At 41.5% G+C, this 27,435-nt stretch overlaps 1 protein-coding gene across 1 annotated transcript in view; it reads left to right on the top strand.

Moving 5' to 3' along the window:
* The window catches only part of LOC126088339 (putative neural-cadherin 2), a 194,826-nt gene extending 170,297 nt beyond the window's left edge, over window positions 1-24,529 (top strand). Inside the window, exons 3-4 of the mRNA XM_049906474.1 lie at window positions 1,129-1,293; window positions 24,401-24,529. Of these exons, the coding sequence (XP_049762431.1) occupies window positions 1,129-1,293; window positions 24,401-24,529 (294 nt within the window). The remainder of the gene's footprint in view (window positions 1-1,128; window positions 1,294-24,400) is intronic.
* The last annotated feature ends 2,906 nt before the right edge of the window (window positions 24,530-27,435 follow it).

The following is a 27,435-nucleotide window of genomic DNA, read 5'->3' as shown; positions in this document are numbered from 1 at the left end:
ATTGCAACAGTTTTTGATTTATTTGCTATTAATTCGTCTTCAAAAATAGCTCTAAGCACTATGGGACTTAACATCGCCTGCCGGTGTGGCCGTGCGGTTAAAGGCGCTTCAGTCTGGAACCGCGTGATCGCTACGGTCGCAGGTTCGAATCCTGCCTCAGGCATGGATGTGTGTGGTGTCCTTAGGTTAGTTAAGTAGTTCTAAGTTCTAGGGGACTGATCACCACAGATGTTAAGTCCCATAATGCGCAGAGCCCATTTGACTTAACATCTGAGATCATCAGTCCCCTTGACGTAGAACTACTTAAACTTAACTAAACGAAGGACATCACACACATCAATGCCCGAGGCAGGATTCGAACCTGCGACCGTAGCAGCAGCGCGGTTCCGAACTGAAGCGCCTAGAACCACTCGGCCACAGCGGCTTCATTCATGTGTTTTTAGATGTATTATTTCTGTAAATTTTGTAGTTTGAAGTACTATAAAAATATCTCGATATATTCTTATGTTCATATAGTCCCGTAGAGAACGAAGAATCGCTTGACAGGTGTCAGCGCTCACCTGGGACAAAGAATTAGGATAAACGGCTTTAGGAATTTTTCAGTCCCACTTAAGGACACCAACTTGCCATTTACCAATGTGTATCAGTCTTTCTGTCACAAACGGTGATGGCTTGTCACATGTTTGTATCCTTTCTGATGACCATTTACACAAATTTGTTATACGCAGTCTCATTCGTAAATAATTTCACCCATCATCATTAGAGAGGAGGAGTTCTTGAACCAAGTTTCCATGGCTCAATTATCATCTAACTGACAACAATATTTTCTGTCATATTTGTATTAATTCAATGGAGGGCAGGTAATTAACGAATTCGTCGTTCATTGCACGGACGTTGGTCGAAAATAAAAGTTCTCCATGTTTCTCGGAGACAAACGATTACGAATCGGCAGCGCGGAGGAATAGCCCTATTTTACGGGCGGGGGCTCAAGAGGGTCAGTCCAAACGGACTCGAGACTCTTGAGAGGTGAACCGCCCGTTCGTGACAGCTTTAAGACACAGCTGTTACTATGCTCGCACCGAGGATCAGTCATCAGTGGTGCCACTCTCATTGTTTGTTTTGTTGCAGTACGAGCTACAGGTTGCGGCTCTGGACGGCTCCAACCTTGGCCTGGCCCGTGTGCAGGTGCGCGTCGTCGACGTCAACGACTGCGCGCCGGTTTTCGAGAGGCCCGCTTACCGCGCCCAGGTCACCGAGGAGGACGACCGAGGGCTGCCCAAACGTGTGCTTCAGGTACGCCTCCTCCTACTTACTAAGTAGTTGTCCACGGCTTCATGAAAGTATTCATTTTCAAAATTACGATCGCCTCGTAATAAACGTTGTCAGCTTTTTACCGCCTACAAACCCGCCATGAGTCTTCTATATAAAGTGACATATACAAAGATACTTCCATTTAATAATCCCTTTATTATTCTGGACCTTCAAAGGAGCCTGTTGAGTGGCCACGTTCAAAACTGATTCACATTTTTTTCTTTATCTCGCGCAGTAGTAGACTATCTGCAAATACTTTGTAAAGATGCCTGTGTAACTAGCATCGACCGCAGACAAGCATTATCTTTGGGGTGTCTCTCTGCGACGATTGTCAAATCTCTGCTCACGAGTCTGCGGGGAACTGGCCAACCAGCGTTTCTGCGGTTGGAAGACATGCTGCCAAGTCGTTTACGAACACACACACTTGTTCCGAGAGCCTCGTGGAGACAGCTGCATGGTGTTAGAAGCGGTCGCCCCGAGCTTGTAGCTTTCTTGATGAGATTAATCATACGCAAAGGCATACAATGCAATTACTCATGAGATGATCTTATGCTACTGCTAGATTTTCATTCGTTTGGTCCTGTTAGACTAGACAGGGCTCTGGGAACTAAACTGCGTATTCATACCCACGATTTTGCTGATATTTCTTTGCCAGCAGATGCGAACCTGGTTTCGGAATCGTACTTCTGTCACTTAATCCTAAACACTGTACAAGCATTTCAGTCATTATTTCTCTCAGTTTAGTTTAATTAATGATTTGTTGTGAGTGGTGTATGGAAGTGTTTTCACGAGGTGATACTATGCCCTGTTTGTTAGACCATGTATCTTCACCTTGCCAGGGAATCATGTGGATCAATATTTTTATAATTTTTGGACAATTATACATTTTAAATTAAACAACAATATGTTATTTCTACTTTCCTGAGTCATTTATTTATTGTGTAAGTGTGAATTCCCACCACCTTCTGTGTGCTGCAATTTCGTGATCACGTGACACGAAAGGCATATTTCCCCTCAGATTACTGTTGCAATTGATGAGTATCACTAAGTATTTCACTTCTCACTTTTACTAATACAGATGCCTTTCTAATGTGTGCTATTCCAGTTCCAAGGTAGGTCCTGACGACGATTGCTCTTTAGGGTGACGCTGTGGTTGGTGCTACATAAACATATTTATTCACGTCTCTCATTTCAAATGTAGTATTACCAAGTGATGTTAGCTAAGGGTAAGCAATTCATCCTCAATTTTTTTCGAAATAAGTAAACATTCAACAGGTCTAAAATCCTATTGTCAGTAGTTGTTACGTGTTTCGTCTTTGACGATTGTGACTACCGTAATGGGTCCGTATACCACTGTATAGCGAAAAGCAATAAGTTGCTCACTACTCCACTTCAGTTGTTATTGATATCTGGTTTTTACTCATTCGTGTTCCGGGTTATTCACGTTCTTATACTGCGTCTGACATCTTTTCATTGCGAATTTAATGCAGGTGTGTGCTATTCATTTACAGGCCTGGTTCGAGAACATTTTTCCACAAAACTGACTTCTCGTCTGGCGCCCTTCCTCCCTGTTGCTTTTCAGTCGTACAGTTTCTACTTAATAAGTTTTCGCTAATGACTGTGAGGCGCAGTTTAAAGGGTGGTCAGAAACCGCCTGCAGCGCTTGTAAACGTGTTACAGGGCACTTTGTGCTGAGAAATAACTGTTAAGAAAAAATTCGATTCGTTAATGAGTTAATTAGCTTTGAAGTTAGCCAATCAGGCAACTGAGAGCGCAAATTCAAGCGGTCCGCCAGAGACGGTACTTCCAATCGTCTTCGTTTACGTCCTACATACCAACGTCCTTACTGTAGCATCAAATAAAATAAAAGTATTCACAAAGTATGGAAAATATACTTTACACGAAATTATAGAACCTGATTGTGATGGTGAACGAAAGTTGTTCAACTTTGTCAGTATACTTTACTGTTGACTGTGTATTATACTACGACGGCAGTACAAGTTGTGTTGCTGATTTCCGATCTAGTTACTGGTACATCTGACTTCTCAACTACTCAACACATAAGCTAACTAAGCGTAGATAAGACGTGGCTCAGATTCTAACAAACACTATTGAGAGCGTTTGAGAATTTCATACCCGGTAAATTAATAAGAGACGGAACAGATCTCCTTACTGTACACAAAACAGATTTTTGTATGTCCATCGGTGTAATTGGAAGTCCGGGGAACTTCGGCCATTCACTTAAGTAATAAAATGAAACACCTACACCTGTCCTTATGATGTCATTTATTGTAGGGCTGCCAGGTTCGGTGCTTTAGTGTACCATCTTCAGGCCTTACCTAATGCTGAGTGAGTTAACACCACCCGTATTCACGATGCATCAGTGGCCAACATCTATTACTGGTTTGCGCAGACTAGTACAAGTTTTGTTGGTGATGTCCGATCTAGTTATCGTTACATCTGACTTCTGAACTACTGAACACGCAAGCTAACTAAGTGTAATACGCAGACTACCTGTAACCGCGATGTTGTCTCACGAACCATCAACTACGATAATTGACAGTTGAAGAGACAACACCAAGGTTACAGAAAAATGGTTCAAATGGTTATGAGCACTATCGGACTTAACATCAGAGGTCATCAGTCCCCTAGAACATAGAACTACTTAATCCTAACTAACCTAAGGACACCACATACATCCATGCCAGAGGCAGGATTCGAACCTGCGAGCGGAGCGGTCGCGCGGTTCCAGACTGAAGCGCCTAGAACCAGTCGGCCACTATGACCGGCATCACCGTTACAGGTTCACAAAAATGTTCAAATGTGTGTCAATTCCTAAGGGACCAAACTGCTGAGGTCATCGGTCCCTAGACTTACACATTACTTAAACTAACTTATGCTAAGAACAGTATATACGCACACTCACACACACACACACACACACACACACACACACACACACATGCCGAACCTCCGGCGGGAGGGGCCGTGCAATCCGTGGCATGGCGCCTCTGATCACGTGGTCACTCCGTGCGGCACGGTTACAGGTAGTCTGCTTAAACCAGTTACAGAGGTTTGCCACAGATCCATCGTTTATACGGATAATGTTAACCCACTCAACATCAGATAAAGCCTGATGATGGTGTACTGATGTTTCATTTTAGTACACAAATCAGGTCAGAAAACTATGTAGAAGGAACCAAAAAAGCATTCCAGATTTAAAAGAAAATAAAATGTCCAAGGTTGGCGATGCTATACTGAAACCCTAGATTTAGCTCATACTTCACTGCAAGATGCTTTTAATAGATTCCACAACGAAACTGTCTCGAAATCTTGCAGCAGATCCAAAGAGCTTCTTGTTTCATGTAATGTACACTAGTGGCAACGATACGTTAACTGGGCAATAGCAGTGGTGACGTTAGCAACGACAGTGCTATTAAGTGGCGTTACTAAACATGGTTTTCCAAAATTCCTTATAACATGCAAGATTTGATGGCTGTACGCAGGTTGTTGCATTTTCACATCTTACGGTGCACATTGAGTACTGAATAATTAAGACACACTACTCATGTCCCCAAGTTCGTTTTTGTTCACTGTTTTGGACTGGCACCGGGAGAGGTAGGAGAATTTATTTACAACATTTAAATTATTCACTGCAGTCTACAATAACACTAGATTCTCAACAGGAGTGCAAAGAATATGTTCACTTGACGTTGACCTAAGAACCCAAAAGTCAGTAGATCACCAAATAAAAAATATTCTGCAGGCTTTCAGGAATGAATTGCAATTTAATATTGTTGTAGTGTTCTGTCAAGAACTGACGGAAAATTCAGTTAATGTTTAACTGTAGATTTTACAGCATACAAAAAAGTTAGCCAATTTTCGCCAAAAGTGCTGACATCGAACTGACAATGAAATCATGTACTCTGAATCAATGAAATTATGTACTCTGAATCACAATCTGTCGTATTTATAGGAAGCTCAAATGTTTAATGCGGGGCTACCAAAAGCGCTCATATTACACTGACAACAAGTTGCTTACCATACTGGAAGCTTCCACGGTGTCGCATGAAGTCACACTTGCGACCGTTACCAGAACCCAGGTAATCCAGAGAGTGGTTCGCACAGGAGCGGCGCGATGTAGCATGTGGCAACAGCAACCGTCTTCCGCAGCATCCAGGTAGCACACAGAAATGACGTTCTCATCCGAAGCGGCAGCCGCTACCGGCAGTCACTGACAGATCGGAGCTATAGATGGGGAACCAATGAAACACACTTAATAACTGGCACCTCACTCTGATGTTAACACACCATTATGCCTCAGATGTGAGAACTAGCCCTCCATGAACCATGGACCTTGCCCCTGGTCGGGAGGCTTGCGTACGATACAGATACACAGTGTGATCAAAAGTATCCGGATACCCCAAAAACTTACGTTTTTCATATTAGGTGCATTTTGCTGCCACCTACTGCGAGGTACTCCATATCAGCGATCTCAGTAGTTATTAGAAATCTTGAGAGAGCAGAATAGGGCGCTCCGCGGAACTCACGGACTTCGAACGTGGTCAGATAATTGGGTGTCACTTGTGTCATACGTCTGTACGCGAGATTTCCACACTCATAAACGTCCCTAGGTCCACTGTTTCCGATGTGATAGTGAACTGGAAACGTGAAGGGACATCTACAGCGCCAAACCGTACTGTCTGAACTCGTCTGTTGACTGACAGACCGCCGACAGTTTAAGAGGGCCTTAATGTGCAACAGACAGACATCTACCCAGACCGTCACACAGGAATTACAAACTGCACCAGGATTCACTGCAAGTATTATCACAGTTAGGCGGGAGGTGAGAAAACTTGAATTTCATGGTCTAGTGGCTGCTCATAAGCCACTCATCATGCCGGTAAGTGCCAAACGACGCCTCGCTTGGTGTAAGGAGCGTAAACATTGGGCGATTGAACAGTATAAAAACGTTGTGTTGAGTGACGAATCACAGCACACAATGTGGCGATCCGACGGCAGGGTGTGGGTATGGCGAACGCCCGGTGAACGTCATCTGCCAGCGTGTGTAGTGCCAACAGTAAAATTCGGAGGCGGTGGTGTTATGGTTTGGTCGTGTTTCTCATGAAGCGGGCTTACACCCCTTGTTGTGTTGCGTGGCACTATCACAGCACAGTCCTGCATTGATGTTTTAAACACCTTCTTGCTTCCCACTGTTGAAGAGCGATTCGGGGATGGCGATTGCATCTTTCAGCACGATCGAGTACCTGTTCATAATCCACAGCATCTGACGGAGTGGTTACACAACAATAATATCGCTCTAATGGACCGGCCTGTACAGGGTCCTGACATCAATCCTAAAGAACAGCTTTGGGATGTTTTGGAAGGCCGACTTCGTGCCCGGCCTCACCGACTGATATCGATAACTCTCCTCTGTGCAGCACTATGTGAAGAATGGGCTGCCATTCCCCAGGAAACTTTCCAGCACCTGATTAACCGTATGCCTCCGAGATTGGAGGCTGTCATCAAGGCTAAGTGTTGGTCAACACCATATGGAATTCGAGCATTACAGATGGAGGGCGCCACGAACTTGTAAATCATTTTCAGCCAGGTGTCGGGAAACTTTTGATCGCATAATGTAGCTGTGCAACCACAGCGGAGGGGTATCTGTTGAGAGGCCTGACAAACGTGTAGTTCCTGAAGAGGGTAGCTGCCTTTTCAGTAGTTACAGGGGCGACAGTCTGGATGATTAACTGATTTGGCCTTGTAACATCAACCAAAACGGCCTTGCTGTGCCGGTAGTGCGAACGGCTGAAAGTAAGGGAAAGCTACAGCCATAATATTTCCTGAGGGCATGCAACCGTACTGTTTGGTTAAATGGTGATGGCATTCTCTTGAGCAAAATATTTTGGAAGTTAAATAGTCCTCCATTCGGATCTCCGGGCGGGGACTACTCAGGAGGACGTCTCCATCAGGAGAGCAAAACTGGTGTTCTTCTTATCGAAGCGTGAAATATCAGATCCCTTAATCGGGCAGCTATGTCAGAAAAATTAAAAAGGGAAATGGGTAGGTTAAAGTTAGATGTAGTGGGAATTATTGAAGTTCGGTGTTGGGAGGGACGGGACTTCTGCTCAGGTGAATATAGAATTATAAATACAAAATCAAATAGGTGTAATGCAGGAGTAGGTTTAATAATGAGTAAAAGAATAAGAATACGGACAAGCTACTATTAACAGCATAGTGAACGCATTATTGTAGCCAAGATTGACAAAAAGCCCCTACCCACCCCAGCAGTACGCTTATATGCCAACTAGATCCGCAGATCAGGATAAAAGGAGATATTCAGATAGTTAAGAGAAATGAAAATTTAATGTTTTGCAGTGAACACATGGTGTGTCGTGTGGCGACCACTCTGTTTTTAAAATAATTGAAAAGCCACGATCGCTATTGAAGTAGGTAGGTGAATATCGACTAGGGGGAAAGGAGTGAAAGAGGAAGCCACCTGGTAGAATTTTGTGCAGAGCATAGCTGAATTATCGCTAACACTAGGTTTAAGAATTATGCTAGAAGGTTGTATACGTGGAAGAGACCTGGAAACAGCGGAAGGTTTGAGATTGATTATATAGGAACCTGATTTTAAATTGTAAGAAATTTCCAAAGGCAGATGTGGACTCTGACCACAAATTAGTGGTTATGAACTTCATATTAAAACTGAAGAAACTGCAAATGCGCAGGAATTTAAGGATATGGGACCTGGATAAACTGAAAGAACCAGAGTATGTAGGGTGTTTCAGGGGGAGCACTAGGGAACAATTGACAAGAACAGGAGAAAGGAATACAGAAGCAGAATGGGTAGCTCTGAGAGATGAAATAGTGAGGGTGGCAGAGGATCAAGTAGGTAAAAAGACGGGGGCTAGTAGAAATCCTTGGGTAACACAAGAGATATTGAAATTAATTGATGAAAGTATAAAATATAAAAATTCAGTAAATGAAGCAGACGAAAAGGAATACAAACGTCTAAAAAATGAAAGCAACAGGAAGTGCAAAATGGCCAAGAAGGAATAGCTAGAGGACGAATGTAAGGATATAGAAGCATATATCACTAGGGAAAGATAGATACCGCCTACGGTAGAATGAAAGAGACCTTTGGAGGAAAGAGAACCACCTGTATGAATAGCAAGAGCTCAGATGGAAAACCACTCCTATGCAAAGAAGAGAAAGCAGAAAGCTGGAAAGAGTATATAGACGGTCTCTACAAGTAAGATCTACATCTCCATCTACATTTATACTCCGCAAGCCACCCAACAGTGTGTGGCGGGGGGCACTTTACGTGCCACTGTCATTACCTCCATTTTCTGTTCCAGTCGCGTATGGTTCGCGGGAAGAACGACTGTCTGAAAGCCTCCGTGCGCGCTCGAATCTCTCTAATTTTACATTCGTACTTGAGCGCAATATTATGGAAATGAAAGAGGATGTAGATGAAGATAAAATGGGAGATATGATACTGCGTGAAGAGTTTGACAGAGCACTAAATGACCTGAGTCGAAACAAGGCCCTGGGAGTAGGCGACATTCCGCTAGAGCTACTGATAGCCTTAGGATAGCCGGCTATGGCAGAGAATTCCATCTGGTGAGCAACATTTCCGAGACTGGCGAAATAACTTCAGACTTCAAAAATGGTTCAAATGGCTCTCAGCACTATGGTACTTAATATCTGAGGCCATCAGTCCCCTAGAACTTAGAACTACTTAAACCTAACTAACCTAAGGACATCACACACCTCCATGCTCGAGGCAGGATTCGAACCTACGACCGTAGCGGTCGCGCGTTCCAGACTGAAGCGCTTAGAACCGCTCGGCCACATCGGCGGGCGGAAGGGAAGGGAGTGAGAAGGGTTTGTACGTTATACCCGATGTTATTCAAACTGTATATTGAGCAAGCTTAAAGGAAACAAAAGAAAAGTGTGGCATAGGACTTAAAGTCCAGGGAGAAGAAATAAAAACCTTGAGATTTGAAACTTCAGGTTTTGGCGGCGCAAAGACTGTTCCATTAAGTTTCGGGTGTGCAGCGGCAAGAAATCTCCTTCTTCTTCTAATATTTCGGCTGTAAAACGTTCAGCCATCTTCAGAGTGAGCCGCAAGACTGCCGCTCCTGTGCTTGCTTCGTCCCTTTATACTGTTGTACCGCGCGATTGCGCATGCGGCCACAGATGCAAATGCGCCAGAGACGTTGGTCGGCGGCAGAGACGTGCATAATGCGCGAGTTGTATCTATGGCTCCGCAGTTGATCTTTGTTGGCATATCGATATATCATTGTGAGCTGCATTGTGACGACGTCCTTGCGAGTTTATTACAGCAAGTGCCGGATTCCAGGATTTATCAAGATTGGGCTCCGTCAAAGATGATTTGCTGGTCCGAAAATCTGGAGTTTACAAATTCCATGTGAATGTGGCCTCTCTTACATCGGACAAACAACTCGTACTGTCCAAGAAAGATGTACAGAACACCAGAGGTACACACGACTTTTACAACCAAACAAGTCGGCCGTGGCAGAGCACTCTATTGATAATGGTCACAGTATGTTGTATGACAACGTCGAAATTTTGGCAACTACATCGTCATTTTGGGACTCGATAGTAAAGGAGGCAATTGAAATTCGCTTGACGACGAACTTAATTAATAGAGACAGTGGTTTCAATCTTGATAAATCCTGGAATCCGGCACTTGCTGTAATAAACTCGCAAGGACGTCGTCACAATGCAGCTCACAATGACATATCGATATGCCAACAAAGATCAACTGCGGAGTCATAGATACAACTCGCGCATTATGCACGTCTCTGCCGCCGACCAACGTCTCTGGCGCATTTGCATCTGTGGCCGCATGTGCAATCGCGCGGTACAACAGTATAAAGGGACGAAGCAAGCACTGGAGCGGCAGTCTTGCGGCTCACTCTGAAGATGGCTGAACGTTTTACAGCCCAAATGTTAGAAGAAGAAGGAGATTTCTTGCGGCTGCACACCCGAAACTTAATGGAACAACCTTGAGTTTTGCCGATAACATTGTAATTTTGGCAGAGACAGCAAAGGACGTGGAAGAGCAGTTGAACGGAATGGACAATATTTTGAAAGGAGGGCATAAGATTAACATCAACAAAAACAAAACGTTGATAATGGAATTTAGTCGAATTGAATCAGGTGATGCTCACGGAGTTAGATTAGGAAATGAGACATTTACAGTAGTCATTGTGTTTTGCTATTTGGGGAGCAAAATAACTGATTATGGTCGAAGTAGAGAGGATATAAAATGTGGACTGGTTATGGCAAGAAAACTGTTTCTGAGGAAGAGAAATTTGTTGACATCGAATCTAGACGTAAGTGTCTGGAAGCCTTTCTGAAAGTGTTTGTATTGAGTGTAGCCATGTATGGAAGTGACACATGGACGGTAAACAGTTTAGACAAGAAGAGAATAGAAGTTTTTGAAATGAGGTGCTACAGAAGAATGCTGAAGATTAGATGGGTACATCATGTTACTAATGAGGAGGTACTGAGTAGGATTGGGTAGAAATTTGTGGTACGATCACATCAAAAGAAGGGATCGGTTGGTAGAACACATTCTGAGGCATCAAGGGATCACCAGATTAGTACTGGAGGGAAGCATGTGGGCTAAGAATCGTAGAGGGAGAGAAAGAGTTGAATGCAGTAAGCAGATTCAGAGGGATGTATGGTGAGCTGATGTATGGCGAGCTGCATAAAACTAGTTTCCGGACTGAAGACCACAACAACAACAAATTCGTCGATGTTGCCCAGAGATTGTATATTAACGACTGCAGCAAATATGACAGCTCATGTGTTTACTGCACCATAAAACTTACCTTAGCTTCGTCAGATTCAATGAATTCCCATTCATGATTAAGTAGTCTACAAAATTTAGAAAGTAGATCAGTCCTTAACAAAAACTTGCTATTTCCTCATAACATCTTTTAATATTTCAATCTGTTCTAGCTAAATGAAGTTTGATACAATGATAGTATATTACTTTTTATTCAGTACGCATATATTGTAAGAACTCTGCATGAGTGTTACTCAAACAGTCAAGTAAGTGGTGTAGGAATAAAAGAGAGAGCTGACTGATGGAATTTTTTACTACAACAATTGAAACATTACTAACACTTGATTGGTAAATGAAATTGACAGAAAGTGCAAAATTGCACGAAAGAATGGCCAGAGGAAAAATGCGTGTCTACAGACACATGACTGACTATGGTAAAAATAGATACTCCCTATAGCAAAATAAAAAGAAATCATTTATAGAGAAAAGGAGCAACCGTAAATATCAAGAGATCATATGGCAAGTCTGAACTAAGCAATGAACTGAAGGCTCGAAGGTGGAAGGAACCTATGGAGAGGAGGAGACTAACCCAACGACTTTGAATACAATGTTAGATTTCGATAAAATGTCTGAAAACGCGAATCAATACTGGTCCTATAGCTTACCTTAGAAGACAGACTGAAGAAATGCAAACTTGCGTTTACATTATTTGTAGGTTTATGGAAAGCTTTAGACAATCTTAATTGGAATACACTCTTTGAAGTTCTGAAAGTAGCAGGGATAAAACCCAGGGACCAAGCGTTATGTACAACTTGCACAGAAACCAGACCGTCGGTATTACAGAAAGGAAATGAAAGGGTAGCAAAAGTTGAGAAGGCAGAAAACAGACATGAGATAAAATTCAGTTTGGCAATAGCAAGAAAAGAGTTTTTGAGACAGGGAAATTTATTAATATCTATTACAAATTTGAATGTTAGAAAGCCTTTCCTAAAAGTATTTCTCTGGAGTATAGTCTTGTACGGAAGTGAAATGCGCAAGATAAACGTTTAAGTCAAGAAGAAAATAGATGCTTTGGAAATGTGGCGCTGTAGAAGAATACTGAAGACTAGATGGGTGGATCGTGTAACTAATGACGAGATACTGAGTCAAAATGATGATAAAAGCAACTGCAGATAGGATACATCCTGAGGCATCCAGTGGCATTTGGCAGTGGAAAGAAGCCTTGGAGTTAAAAATTGTAGAAGGAGACCAAGGCTGGACTACAGAAAACAGTTTCAAACTCATGTAGGCTGAAACAGTTGCAGACATGAAGAGGCTCGCACGTGATTGACCAACATGGAGAGGTGCATCAGACACCTCTTCGTACTGGAGACCACAACAAATACTGAGCCAAACTGTCTTTCTGGTTATCGCAACCTACCACCGATAGTAATGACTTTGGTTATCTAGATTCGTTACGTATTTCGGGGCAAAATATTTACAGCACGATTCCGTGATGATGATACAAAGTTTCAGCGATGATACAGAAAGGTAAATGTGTCAGTTTAACGTAAAGGTCCCTGGAACAAAACAACCGTGTCGAAAGCCACAAACGGAAATCGTTCTCATACCTGTCACAATAGAATACGTGTACCAGTATTGTTTATCCTGAGATTCTAGTAGTATAGACCAAAACAGGGAAAAAATGTGTAGTAAACACGAGATCTAAAATACATATCTTAAGGGTTATAGCCATCTTCGATACTTTGAAACGTATCTCTTTTACTAAGCAAGTGTCCATGGCTCTTAAGGTATGCAATTAACAGCTCATATTTAGTGGATCTTTTTCTTGTTTTATTCCTTACTACCGCCTCTGAAAGTTGCCTAGACTGCACTCTTAACAACAACAATGCCGACAGACGTACTTCACTGTCAGAAGCATCAGAAATATTTTCCTTATAACTTTAAACGGAGTCGTTTCCGGACCAGAGTCCCTTACTTCAAAATGACACATTTACCCTTCTTCATCATACCGAAAGTTTGTAACATCACAGAATCCCTCTGTATATTTTCAAAGTAAGCTCCAGTACCCATCACTTGTAACCTATATTGTAAGCACCACTTTAACTGCAAGCAGCATTATAATGCAATAAAATTAGCAAATAAAGTAAAGCTTTATGCCATTGTTGGTTGGGAGAACTCAGGATATTGGGTATTTCAGCCTCCTAGGTAGAAAGGGTTTAATTTCGCCGCGTGCAGTGGACCCTTTCCCTGCAGATATGAGACATATGTGTCTTACGTGCATGTGTGCAGTGTAGACTGGTCCAATGGATGTGTGTATGGTGGGGTGTAAAGTTTGTATTATACGACGTTGAAAGAAGGGATTGGGTGAAACCTGGTACCGGCACATAACTTACTCCTCCCGAGTAGTAACAAGAGGCCGCCGAGCTTAAAATTCCCATCCAATGGACGAATCACTATCGACATGGTCACATGTCCTCATTTCGTGAGACATTGCAGAGGGGTTCGGAATTCAATGCAGAATATTGGCGCAAAGTCCGGAGATAATGAATTTTACGCGACCACTTCTCTCTTCCCTGCTGGCCAAACACTGGCAGTGAAAGTTTGAACGGTCACCACGATTCGAACCGGTTTACCTCTGAATCTAGCTCTACTACATAAATATGCCTTAGTGACCTCGGCTACCGAGGAGGGTAACGCATAAAATGAAAATGGCACATATGGTACTGTCCCATGCAGAGTTCAGTGCACACCTGCAACATAAATTAATCATGCTGTTAACGACGATGTCGCAGGTACAGTTACACAAGTTCTATTGCTGAAGACATGATATTCAAATTACTTCTTTACGTGATCCAAATCGCTGTTATAATACCTCTTTTTGTTGTGTTGTGGTATTTCATGATTAGGAACAGTATGTAAAGGTTCCCCGTGTCATCTTGTATTGTATTTTACTTATTATCAGCAAATGATTATATTGAATTACTATTTTGGTCACTCTATAATCTGTAATATTGTCAGTAGGACATGTCAAACTCTGTGGGATGTCTTCAACAATTCCTTCCTGAACCAACAACGATAACTAATTACGTATTGCCGGTGACTATAGGCACTGGCAGTTCTTAAATGGTGTAGTAGTCATGGGTGCAAAATACTGTAGTGAAGTGTTTTGCAAATTCTTTCATCTGTATTTTATGCGGAGGTACTTTCCTGATAACTCCAAAATTACATGCAGCCAAATAAAGGCCGATCAGAGGGCGTCCTGTTCATGTGAAATCATTTTTAATTATTATCTCTCTTGGGCAAGCAAGTTAATAAAAAGGGCATTCAATACTTTGGCAATCAAGTGGTGAATCTAGCGTCGTATTGTTAAAGCAAAGGTGTAAATGGTCAAGCTAACCACAGACCTACGTATCTACTAATCAGTCTTGGATCAATGGGAAAGCTCATCTGGTGTACTGTATTGTTCTCCAGGACTTGAGGATTCTGATGATGATGGAAAGCAATTTTATCTGGTATTTGGCATCACAAGATGATGCCATCGGGTTGTATTATCTTTCAATAGAGAAAGATGTATAGTAATGACTTTGGTTATCTAGATTCGTTAGAGCAACTGAAGTAAAGTATCAGATGCCCGCTTTAGAAATCACATCTTGTGGCATAAAAAACATGTTTTGGTTAGATCTCAGTACCCTACATATCAATAATATTGTAAAAATTAATGTGAACCATTCCACTGTATTCTTCTTTGACAACATATATCATTAAAAACACATTGCCACATCGGAAAAATTATAGTTACTTTGATATCTCAATTGAGAAAAAAGTTTCGAGTATTAATCATTTGACAAAATACGTACCTCTTCATATGAAGAGTCCAGGGAAAAAAGGATGAGGTCCACTTGCCATGAAAAACGAGCTTTAAGTGAATTCGTATATTTTAACTCAACAGAATATGTTGAACTGCTCCCAGAAGACTAAAATAATGAATGTCTATGGATACACAGCCAACAAAAATAGGGGGTTTAGGCAAGAAAGACGAGGGTGCCATTCTATATGTGCTACAAGGGTGACGGTCCACTTAGTTGGCTGTGCTGACTGCAGAGTGCTACGCTTTCAGTTCACCCAGCTGTTGGTGGTTTAATGTTGTGTTAACTGTTAAAGCGTGTTATCCCAGTGTTGACTTATTGCTTGTCATGCCTTGTATAGTCTACAACATATTAATGAAAATGCGTGAAAATGAAGAGGATACAACCTTTGAAAATAGTTCAAGGAAAAGAAAATCCTTTGGCCTCATACATGCCGTAATGAAAAAGTTGAGGTTAAGTAGCCATGAAATGGATCCAGACTGTAATTGCTTAAAACTAGAGTGTTTTAAATACACAAATGCAAGTGAAAGAAGTGATATTATTCGAAAGTTTTATCAGGTTGGATCACATGAAAAACAGTCGATCCATCTTTGTTGATTAATACAGTGCTCTCCTGTCACTCGTCATCTGTCTAGGAAGCCAGAATCTGAGGCTGACTGTCACACATATTCATATTTTTATAAGGTGAGAGTAATAAGGAATGAACAGGTTTGTAAAATCCCTGTACGCTACAAATCATTTTTATCACTTCATGGCATCACAGCTAAAAGCCTGCAAATTCTACAACAGAGTGTTAAAACAACAGGTTTACCACCATTGGATATGAGAGGAAAACGCAGCTCTAGGCCTAACAAGCTTCCTGATGATGTTGTAAATTCTGTAATTGAAAACATTCAGTCCTTTAAAAGCAGGAAGTCTCACTATGGTTTAGCTAAGTCTCAAAAACGCTACTTACCAGAGGTACTTAATGTGAGTAAAATTTTTTGTTTCTACAAAAAAGGCTTTCCCGGACAGTAAAATATCACTGGAAAAGTGCAGAGAAATATTTAAAACCAAATTTAATTTGACCTTTGGCTATCCAAGGTGTTTCACCTGTAGCACCTCTGACGACTTTACTGTGAAAATAGAATCTGTTCATTCGAATCTAAGCCTGCCTACTACTACTCAGAATGAAGCTTTAAAACTTATGTATGTACTAAAGAACCTTCTACAAAAAAAAAATTACACTTAAAGCGTGCTGATTCTTTTTACAAACTAAAGAAAAATGCTAGGCTTTCAGCACAAAAAGACAAAACATGGACTTTCAGAAAAACCTACCTATTTCAAAAATCAGCACAAACGATGTTTACTATCGACGGCAACTATCAATCTACATGTTTAACATACATAGATTATCAGATTCTGAAGCTATTTTCTACAAGTATCCTCAAACCTTCAGCAAAAGGAGGAGATGGGGTTTGTTCCATGCTGTAGGATTTTATTTTTCATCATCTTGACTCTGAAGTAAAGGAACTTTCAATTTTTTGTGATTCGTGTAGTGGTCAAAACAAGAACTACTCAGTGTTGAGAATGCTACACTACATTGTACATAACACCAAACGACCAGATACAATACAAATGGTTTTTCCAATAAGAGGACATTTGTATTTAGAATGCGATAAGAGCATGGGTTTCGTTAACCAGAAGTCTGTGGTTGAACTTCCGTCTGAATGGAACGTAGTTCTCCGAAACGCGAGAAACAAACCAAGACCATTTAAAGTCATCTCTTGTGACAATCAAGAAAGATTCAGATCGTGGACCACCTTTCTTCCCCACTATATGTAAAACAATGTCCCTTCAAAAAACGTCCAGTGAGGAAACTGAAGATCGTCCGTCACCGTCCTGGAGTGATCTTACATCGGCAAACCTACAATAACATGGATGATGAAAATGTTGTGACCAAACCGAAGAGGAAAATCTCATCTCTACCTGACGGCTGCTTTCACCTTGCTGGATTAGCATATGATGGACCTATACCTGTTCCAAAAGCAGAGTTTGATGACTTTCAACACCCGAAAATATTTTGTTCTGTCAAAGCCCAAAAATTTTATGCATCACTCCATTTCTGAAGTGTACTGTGTATTTAAGAAGCCAAGTATTAGTTTCAGATAATGATATAGGCCAATTTATATTAAGTGACATTTTAAGTGTTTCAGAAACTACCACACAAACAATATATTTATATATTTCACTACAAATGAATGGATAGTCATCCTTTTTGCCTACATTTTTGCGAAATGAATAAATTATAATGTTATTTTTATATACTACGTTAATGCAAAAAGTCTATTTACATAATAAAAATGTGCCAGATATGTTATTTATCAGTGTAACATCGTAATAATTATTTTTTTTGTTTAGAATTTAGATATTTCGTTTTAAAATGAAAACCGCTGTTTTCTCAAAACTTGGTTTACCTGGATCCTCATCCTTTTCTCCCTTGACTCTTCATAAGCTATCATTTGCAAAAAAATGTCCGTTCAATGTCTTGAATCATTTATGAAATGTGATGAGTGTTAACAGTTAGATGGTTCACATTCCACTTCGACAAACCTGGGCAAAGTGCGTGCAACCCTTCTGCAGGACATACAGACCAGTATCTCAAGAAGAGAGATAGATATTATTCTGCTCTTAACTTTAAATAAAATTTCAGTACCATACGTTAGCTATATTTCATACACAGCAAAGTATGGCCTAAAGTGAACCATATACATAGTGCACGCAACATAATTTATAAAATCTTCTCAGGCTTCTATCCACACCAGGTGTTTAAAATCCCGCGACCTGCCGACCAAGTCCATGGCCGTTGCCAAATCGAAAATTACTTCCGTGTCACCGTGGCCCCACCAGTACATAGCTGCAAAGCTGGCTGTGAAGTCACTAGTGCTCTTTTCCTCCTTGCCGAATGTGGTGATATTTTCTTCCTACATCAGTCGTTCTCGCTTCAGTCTCACAATGGCTGGGTCCCAGACTGGGCTGAGTTACAAACCACCGTCCCTATTGAAGGTATTTTCAGATATTTTTACTTTAGTTGTTTCCTTTATGACGCTATCCAAAAATCCCTTCGTCCCATAATGAGACATGTTTCATCGAAAACAATCCGGTGCCAATTTTCTAAAGTCTGTTCTGCCGTGTTTCTCAGTGTAGCATAGACATAAACATCACTCATATTGTGTCTAATGTTGCTCCACAGAACAAACATTTTGGCCGACCTGGTAGAAGCCACAATGACACAGCAAGCCTCATGAACTGCCATATTTTTGCTGGGGCTTAACACTGATGGAAAGTTGTGTCCATTCAAGAGCTGGCGCGTCTTCCCTACCACTGTGCAACAGAAAGAAAAAACCGTAATTTTCTTGCTCTCTTCTTAGTAGTGTTTTCCCTAAGTGTCTAACCAGAAATAGTCTGGCACACCTGGCAGTAACTGCAGTCACTTTCACAAAAAAAAACTCTCTGGAGATATCTTAGTTCTAGTTGCCAGCGTCTAAGACGACTTCAGGTCAGTTTACGAGGGTGTTCAAAATTCCATGTTTTTATGCTAGATGGTAGTGGCTGAAAGCGTGTAGATACTGATCCATTTGTGTGGGTTTCCTGTGCCTGAGGTGCGCATTGGTTTTCCTGCAAACGAGGACATCAAGAAAGAGCAATACACAATCTATCTCTATTTCCATCACATACCTAATGTGGTCGTTAATAATGTTCAAATGTTCTAAGAACTGGAGAGCTCGTTGCAAGAAACGGATAACTCAGATCTTTAGATTTTTCAGGAGGCACAAAAAGCTAATATGAAAAATTCTAGACATGTTATCTCATGCAGTCATATATACAGGTTAAGGAAGGGAGTAAAGGTAACTTTGGAAGCACAAAAGCTTTTTTTCTTGATTCGTCGTTCTTCTGACAGGTCTGATGTAGCCCGCCAAGCATTCCTCTCCTGTTCCAATCTCTTCATCTCATAGTAGCACTTGCAACCTAAGTCTTCAATTATTTACTGGATGTATTAGAATCTCTCTCTTTCTCTACAGTTTTCGCCCTCTACGACTCCCTCCAGTACCATGGAAACCATTCCCTGAAGTCTTCACAGACGTGCTATCGTCCTGTCCCTGCCCCTTGTCAGTGTTTCCCACACATTTTTTTCCTCTTAGATTCTACGCAGAACTTCCTCATTCCTTACGTTATCAGTCCACCTGATTTTCAACATTCGTCTGTAGCAGACATCTCAAATGATTCGATTCTCTTCTGTTCCGGTTTTTCCACAGTCCATGTTTCACTACCTACAGTGGTGCACTCCAAACGTACATTCTCAGAAATTTCGTCATCAAATTAAGGCCTACGTTTGGTACTAGTAGACTTCTGTTGGCCACGAACGCTCTTTTTGTCTGTGCTAGTCTGATTTTGATGTCCTCCTTGCTCCATCTGTCATTGGTTATTTTGCTGCCCAGGTAGCAGAATTCCTTAACTTCGTCTACTTCGTGACCATCAATCCTATGGTTAGCTTCTCGCTGTTCTCATTTCTGCTACTTCTCATTACTTTCGTCTTTCTTCGATATACTTGTAGTCCATATTCTGTACTCATTAGACTCTTCATTACATTCAGCAGATCATGTAATTCTTCTTCATATTCTTTACTCACTAGACTCTTCATTACATTCAGCAGATCATGTAATTCTTCTTCACTTTCACTGAGGACAGAAACGTCGTCAGCAAATCGTATAATTGATAACCGTTCACCTTGAATTTTAATCTCATTCCTGAAACTTTCTTTTATTTCTCTCATTGCTTCTTCTACGTACAGATTGAACGGTAGGAGTGAAAAATACATCCCTTTCTTACACCTTCTTTAATCCGATTACTTCGTTCTTGGTCGTCCACTCTTATTATCCCTCTTGGCTCTTGTACATATTGTATGTTATTTGTCTCTCCCTGTAGCTTACTCTTATTTTTCTCAGAATTTCAAACGTCGTACACCATTTTACATTGTCGAACGCATTTTCTAGGTCGACAAATCCTATGAACGTGTCTTCATTTTTCTCTAGTCTTGCCTCCATTATCAGCCGAAACGTCGGAATTGCCTCTGTGGATGATATTTTCCCGGAAGTCGGATGGTATAACGCCAGACTCATACATTCTACACATCAACGATTTTAGAAATTCTCGTGATCCACACCTTCTGCCTTATAACATTTTAAGTCCTCCAAAGCTCTCTTAAATTCTATTATTGGACCCCCTGTCTCTTCTAAATCGACTCCTGCTTCTAATTATATCACATCAGACAAAACCTCCCCCTCACAGAGACCTTCATTTTTCATGCAGTCATTTCGTCTTAGCTTCCCTGCACTTCCTGTTTATTTCATTCCTCAGCGAATTGTATTTCTGTATTACTGAATTGCCCTGAACATTTTTGTACTTCTTTCTTTCATCGATCAACTGAAGAATTTCTTCTGTTAGCCACTGTTTCTTCGCAGTTACCTTTTTTGTACATATGTTTTCCTTTCCAACTTCTGTGACTGCCATTTTTAGAGATATCCATTCCTCTTCGACTGTACTGTCTACTAAGCTACTCGTAATTGTTGTATCTACAGTCTTAGAGAACTTCAAGCGTATCACGTCATTCTTTAGTACTTCCGTATCCCACATCTTTGCGTATGATTCTTCCTGACTAATGTCTTAAACTTCAGCCTATTCTTCATCACTACTATATTGTGATCTGAGTCTGTGTCCGCTCCTGGAGTCGCCCTCAAATCCAGTATCTGATTTCGGAATCTCTGCCTGACCATGACGTGATCTAATTGAAATTTCCCTCTATTACCCGCCCTTTTAAAAGTATACCTTCTCCTCATGTGATTCTTGACCACAGTATTCGCTGTTACAAGCTGAAATGAACTACAGAACTCAATTAATCTTTGTCCTCTCTCATTCCTAGTACCAATCTCATATTCTCCTGTAACCGTTTCTTCAGCTCCTTACCTTACGACTGCTTTCCAGTCCCTCATGACTAAGAATTTCATCTCCATTTACCTACTGTATTACCTTTTCAATATCCTCGTATACTTTCTGTATCTCTTCATCTTCAGTATACAACGTTCTCGGTGTTGGATTGCTGTAGATTCTGATAAGAATAACCCTATCACTGAACTGTTCACGGTAACACACTCTCCGCCCTACCTCGCTATTCATAACGAATCCTACTCCCGTAATGCCATTTTCTTCTACTGTTCATATTACTCTATACTCATCGAACTAGATATCCTTGTCTTCTTTCCATTTTACTTCACTGACCCCTACTATATCTAGATCGAGCCTTTGATTTTCGCTTTACAGATTTTTTAGTTCTCTACCACGTTAGAGCTATTGACATTCCACGCCCCGACTCGTAGAAGCACAATTTTTTTCCTTTACGCAGCGTAAAAAATTGTTTACGGAGAGAATTGGAGTTATTCCCTTCTTTCGTCGAGAGCTTCCATTCTCCCAGTTTTCCAGGTACATAGGGCCAAGTGATGAAAGTGTCGTCGACGTAACGACAAAAACGACTTGTCTTAGCTGGAGCCGTAGCCAAGGTTACATATTCAAATTTATGCATAAAAAGTTTGGCTATGGATAAAGTTAATGGACTTCCCATTGCCAAACCGTCCAATTGGTCGAAATTCTGGCCACCATATAGCAAATATGACGATGTCAAACTGTGCTTATCGAATCCCGTAATTGTTCTATCAAATAATTGGGAGGGGATATCTATACAGTCTTCGACAGAAACACATGTAACTAGTGAGACCACATGAAAACTCACCACTATATCACCTAGCCCAAGACACAGATGTTTAATTTCCTTTTTTTAAGTGACTTGAGAGACCACGTGAAGACTGGCCATTATATCACCTTGCCCAAGACACATCTGTTCAATTTTTTTTCTTACCAAATCGCCGATGTTTTTGTTGCGATGCATACATTGATACATACACGGTGTGAGGAGGCTGGCTAGATGTTTTGTCAGCCTCTACATTGATGACACAGTGATGTTCACAATGGGGCGAAGAGGAGAATCTGTTATTTGAATCTTTAGTACCCCTACAGCATAAGTTGTCTCGGCAGCCAAAAGCTCTTCCAATAATGACTGTTTCAGGACCTCTAATGGTTACTGATTATTCTTGACGCTATGTACCATGGTAGTTTCCAGTACGTATATTTCTCAAGAATCAACTGAATTTTGGCATCGTAGTCAACTTTATTCAGAAGGACCATGATAATGGGATCATTTAGCGGAGCATGAAATATGTTGCGTTCAGCCCAACTCAAGTTAGAGGGTAGTGGTTTAGATTTTGCAGGAGTTCGGTACATTTTGTGACGGATTTTGTCAGCGCAGTCACTAGGCATCTTGCGGATTGCTTGAAAACCTCACTTATAACATAAGAGGTAGGGACACTCCAAGGCGCATCCATGCCAAAGTGGCACCCGCATCGATATCTGTTGATTTTCGTTCTGTACCGTGTTATTGTTGACACAGCCGGATAAATTTCCCTTTTGTTTGTGCTCTGCTTCTGCGATGATACCTGTTGTGCTGTACTGGTCACGCCGATCCACTTCCAACCTACTTCTGAGAGAAACTCTGTCAATTGCGGATGAACAACTGGTAGATGTACTGTCTGCCGTTGCTCCACAGTGCGTACTGTTTAGCTGACGCAATAGCAGCCACGCTGCCATATGTTTTTACCCCTGCATATTCTTAAAATTTCGTTAGCGCAGTAACTATGACAAACAATGGAAAGAATTGCAGTCCGTCATCGAGTGAAGATGTTATGCTATAAGATGCGAAAAGATCAATTTCGTTTACTAAACAGACCATTAGAAAAAACAGTCGTATGAGAAATATTTCATAGTGTCCAGCACATCCTCTCCAGCACGTCATCATTAATTCGCATCATATGGGCACAGCTGATACCACATCCAGTACGTTCTATGATTAGGTACGTGAATTTCGCTTGCGTCAAGCGGCAGCCAGCACGCAAAAAAGTTTGAAATGAGCAGAACCAGGCCGTTACCTTTGAGGCGCCCTGGCGCAAACGATGTCTCCATGGCAACTAACAATCAGCACAGAAAGCCCTTGTGGGAACTGGCCTTTAGCGATGTGCAACAGGCGAGACAAATTACAGGACTTACTGCTCCGAATACTCGGAAACGTTTATTGGCGAATGTGGATTTATATTCGGAAACGTTTATTGACGAAAAGCGGATTAATTCTCTGTACTGCTACAGATACATGTTCCGTCTAAATAACTCTTGCGAGCCTCGCTTTGACCCAGGAGACAGAGTTGTAATTGCCACTTTTCCCCCTGCACTAGCCAGTGTGTCCAGCCAGTTTCTAACATACCTCAGGTTTCCACTGCAATAAATGAAATTAACTGCCCTTTGCAACACTTCAAACAGAACACATAGTTGTCACCGAACACTACCTCTAAATAACTGATGTTTCCACGTTCTGATATGAGGCATCTACATTTTAACATCTGCTCGCTCAGTAAGTCACATCTTTTCTCATAAAAACTGGAAAATAGGTAGAACTCTACACCCACGCGTGGAAATAGCACATCCAAACTCTTTTGGTCACGCATAGCAAAATAACATTTCCACGTCTAAACTAAAAGTTTATCTTGGCACAGCTGTAGGTGGCTTCGCCGGACGGAGTGGCCGAGCGGTTCTAGGCGCTATAGTCTGGAACCGCGAGATCGCTACGGTCGCAGGTTCGAATCCTACCTCGGGCATGGATGTGTGTGATGTGCTTAGGTTAGTTAGGTTTAAGTAGTTCTAAGTTATGGGGGACTGATGACCTCAGAAGTTAAGTCCCATAGCGCTCAGAGCCATTTGAACCATTTGTAGGCGGTTCCTTCTTGCGTGTATCGGTAGATGTCTTCCTGTTGTAGCCAGTTCACTCGCTCGTCCATTACCCAATGTGCGTCGCGTCAAAACAGCGATAGTACAGCACGTGCAGCTCAGTTACAACTGCGGGCCGTGGTTTTCGCTAAGAGCGACGCGCTGCACATCCTACAGCTCAAAATGTTCGGCGATGCAGTGACAAGACACCAGTTGTTTTCGTAATAGGTGAGAAAGATTTGTCAGATCCCTCTAATATCTATCTGCCTTTCTTGGCTCTTCATTTGCTTTTGTACTTGATATCTCTTCGCAAGTGTTATAACCCTTTGGGAAAGAAGAGTGTCGATGTGTTCCTTAGGTTTCCATGATTAATTATGTTGACCGCAACATTACTCCTTTCCCAAGCCAGTACCTTGCGGTCCAGTCACGTGTTTATCATGTTTAGTTGAGACAGATTACTGCTTAATGTGCATTGTGTTAACTTAATCAGTACGACGAGCGCACCTGCACGCTCCTCCAGTCCCTAGCCAGTGATGGAGGGCGTACTGGCAGGCACCCTCTGTCACTTTCAAGTGTCAGGGAACGCCGCGCACTTGCCGTCCCTGAGTGGGGACTGTGAACTGCATTGCGGGCTTTCATAGTAGTCCAATTGAAACGTACAAACTTCCGAATGAAAAATTACCGTTGAGGCAGTTTTTATCCATATGTTTTTAGAATTTGAAATTAGGATTTTGATTAACAAAAAACAGCAGTTCATAATTCAAAAATTATGATCTAATTGAGTCATAATCAAATGAGATAAATATACATCCTACAGTTTCAAAAACGCAGACATGAAATATTAGTGTGTCACATTTTTATGATAATACTGAAAACAGTTTGTTTTGCCTAACGCTGGCGTAACAGTGTAGATAGGGCAATAACAGGAAGTTTCGTGCCTTTTCTGTCTACACAAACTCAGAAGCTCTTTCTAATTTTTCTACTTGTCCACTCAGCCTTCCCAAATTCTGTGAGGAAATGATGAGAGTCTCCTCTGATCCAAATATTTTTTAAAGGTCGACTCATTGTTGGCGTCTGTGTAAAAGGGGAAGTAGGGATTTTATTACTGAATTACGAAGTCGTAAAGCCTTCTTTGGCTTCTTTTTCTTATATTTTGTACACCCGTTATAAAGGTATAAATGTAGGAAATGTGCACCGAGCTTCTTTGTCCATTTAAGACTCTTTCTGTACTGATAATACGCCATCATTTGAACGAAATGGTCGACACTACCCACTGATTCGTTGCACTTCAGAAACATCTCCGGTTTATGAATTACAATGCCTCGACGAGTCGTCGTACCAACCATTTTACCAGGAAACTCAGAGCTAATTGTGAGCACTTCTCTTTTATCTGTCGAATTGAGTACACATATTCATGTGCGCATCCACTACTTTCCCCTTTCTTTATTTTGAAGTAACCACTTCTAATGGATTAACTCTATGCTTTTCTCTGTCGGTTCCTGTAAAGTAGGTGTTCCTCTGAAGTAGTTCTTAGACGAGGGTGACACTGTTACAGAAATTTTCCATAAATAATTAATGAGCAACTCCCAAATCTCTACACATTAATTTATGGACAACTGAATTACCTTGTCCTCTTCCACCAAGCTCTTGGTCAGAGGTGTCCGTACATACAACAACCCTCAGGACTAACCCAGACGGCTCATTCAATATATAAAGTTTAATTCCGTAAGGGTAAGCATTGTTCTTTATATATTGTCGGAACATGAGTCTATCTCTTCACAGAACCACAGATTCATCTATTGTCAAGTCTTTGATCGGTAATATAAAACTGTCCATTGTCCTACGAAAAATGTCTAAGAAGTAACAAATTTTGTACTGCCACTCAGCAAGTATAGGTTCACTGGGTACTGGATTGTTTGAAAAATGCAAAACTTGCAACCTTACAAAAATAACCTGTCCCTGCCCATACCACGGTAATCCAAAGAGTGCAGGGCCAGTGTTGCAATAATAGGTCATTCTGTTCAATGGAATGGTTCTCATGCGGTAAAGTTAACCAAGAAACATCCTGAATTCTTTTACTTCAAGAAGCTTCCCTTTTTTCCGACTGCTTCACGGTGTGAGGCCTTTGTGCCTAAATATTAGGCATAATGGTTTGTTTGTGCCACATTATGGTTAATTAGTTCGTCGGCTAGTAAGAGGTTTAGGACGTCTAATGGGTTATTTAGATGAGTCAGGTGAATAGGCAGTCCAGTATTTATTTTAGAAGGTATGTCAGTGGTGTTAGGGGCTTGTATGTTCCATTGTCTGTGGGGTCGGTTTGGGACGGCAAAGGGACACTTACGGGAGTTGCGAGTCAGGTAATTGGAATTTTTCATCTTCGTCTGAATCCTCGTCCCCTTCAGGAACGAAAGCAAATTTTTCCCCTCCAGGAACTCCTCGTCCTCATCGTCACTGATATTTTCCTAGATGTCCCCTTCACCAGCTTCTGCCAGAATCTGCATAATTTGTAGTCAGTGAGGATTTCCGACACATAGCACTCCTTACTTTCCTTTCTTATTTGCTTGGAACCAAGCCGGCCGAAGTGGCCGTGCGGTTAAAGGCGCTGCAGTCTGTAACCGCAAGACCGCTACGGTCGCAGGTTCGAATCCTGCCTCGGGCATGGATGTTTGTGATGTCCTTAGGTTAGTTAGGTTTAACTAGTTCTAAGTTCTAGGGGACTAATGACCTCAGAAGTTGAGTCCCATAGTGCTCAGAGCCATTTTTTGCTTGTAACCAAACAAAAATAAATGAATATACATGAATGACCAGCTAGAAATTCGGACTTGTTTATTTCCAAATAAATTATTTTACTAAAGCCCGCTAAGTAAAATCAGAAGTAAGGGAGTCTAAAGAAATATTTGTTTTCCTGCCGCATTTACAAAACGAATTAATATTATTCAGAAAAAATGCCTACGATAAAAGACGCTAATAAGAATAGAGCACAGATATGAAAGGAACACTTAGCCAGTGATTTTGTGTCAGCTGCATTATTATCTGTTTGTCCATCAGAGTATCTGGTTAATTGTGAGCATAAACCGTCAAAGTTAAAAAAAAATAGAAAACGTTCACAAACCCTGTTGCTGCGGGAAACGTCTAAGGCGTAGAGGGGTCAGCGGAAGTACGCGGCGTGAGTGCTGACATCGAGGCGTGCGATCTGATTGGTTCAAATGGCTCTGAGCACTATGGGACTTAACATCTGTGGTCATTAGTCCCCTAGAACTTAGAACTACTTAAACCTAACTAACTTAAGGACATCACACACATCCATACCCAAGGCAGGATGCGAATCTGCGACCGTAGCAGTCGCGCGGTTCCGGACTGAGCGCCTAGAACCGCTTGGCCACCACGGTCGGCCGTGCGATTGAGGAATCTGGTGGAATGTTTTCAGAATCGCCAGATCATCTATTACTTCCTCTAGTGCGAACCATTCTGACTGAAAAATAAGTTTATATAGTAGGATGGAAAAATATTTATGGGAGATATTAC

Source organism: Schistocerca cancellata, chromosome 6, assembly GCF_023864275.1.
Source record: "Schistocerca cancellata isolate TAMUIC-IGC-003103 chromosome 6, iqSchCanc2.1, whole genome shotgun sequence".
Taxonomy (NCBI): domain Eukaryota; kingdom Metazoa; phylum Arthropoda; class Insecta; order Orthoptera; family Acrididae; genus Schistocerca; species Schistocerca cancellata.
Note: the sequence above shows the minus strand (reverse complement) of the source record. Positions and strands in the feature narration are given on the sequence as shown.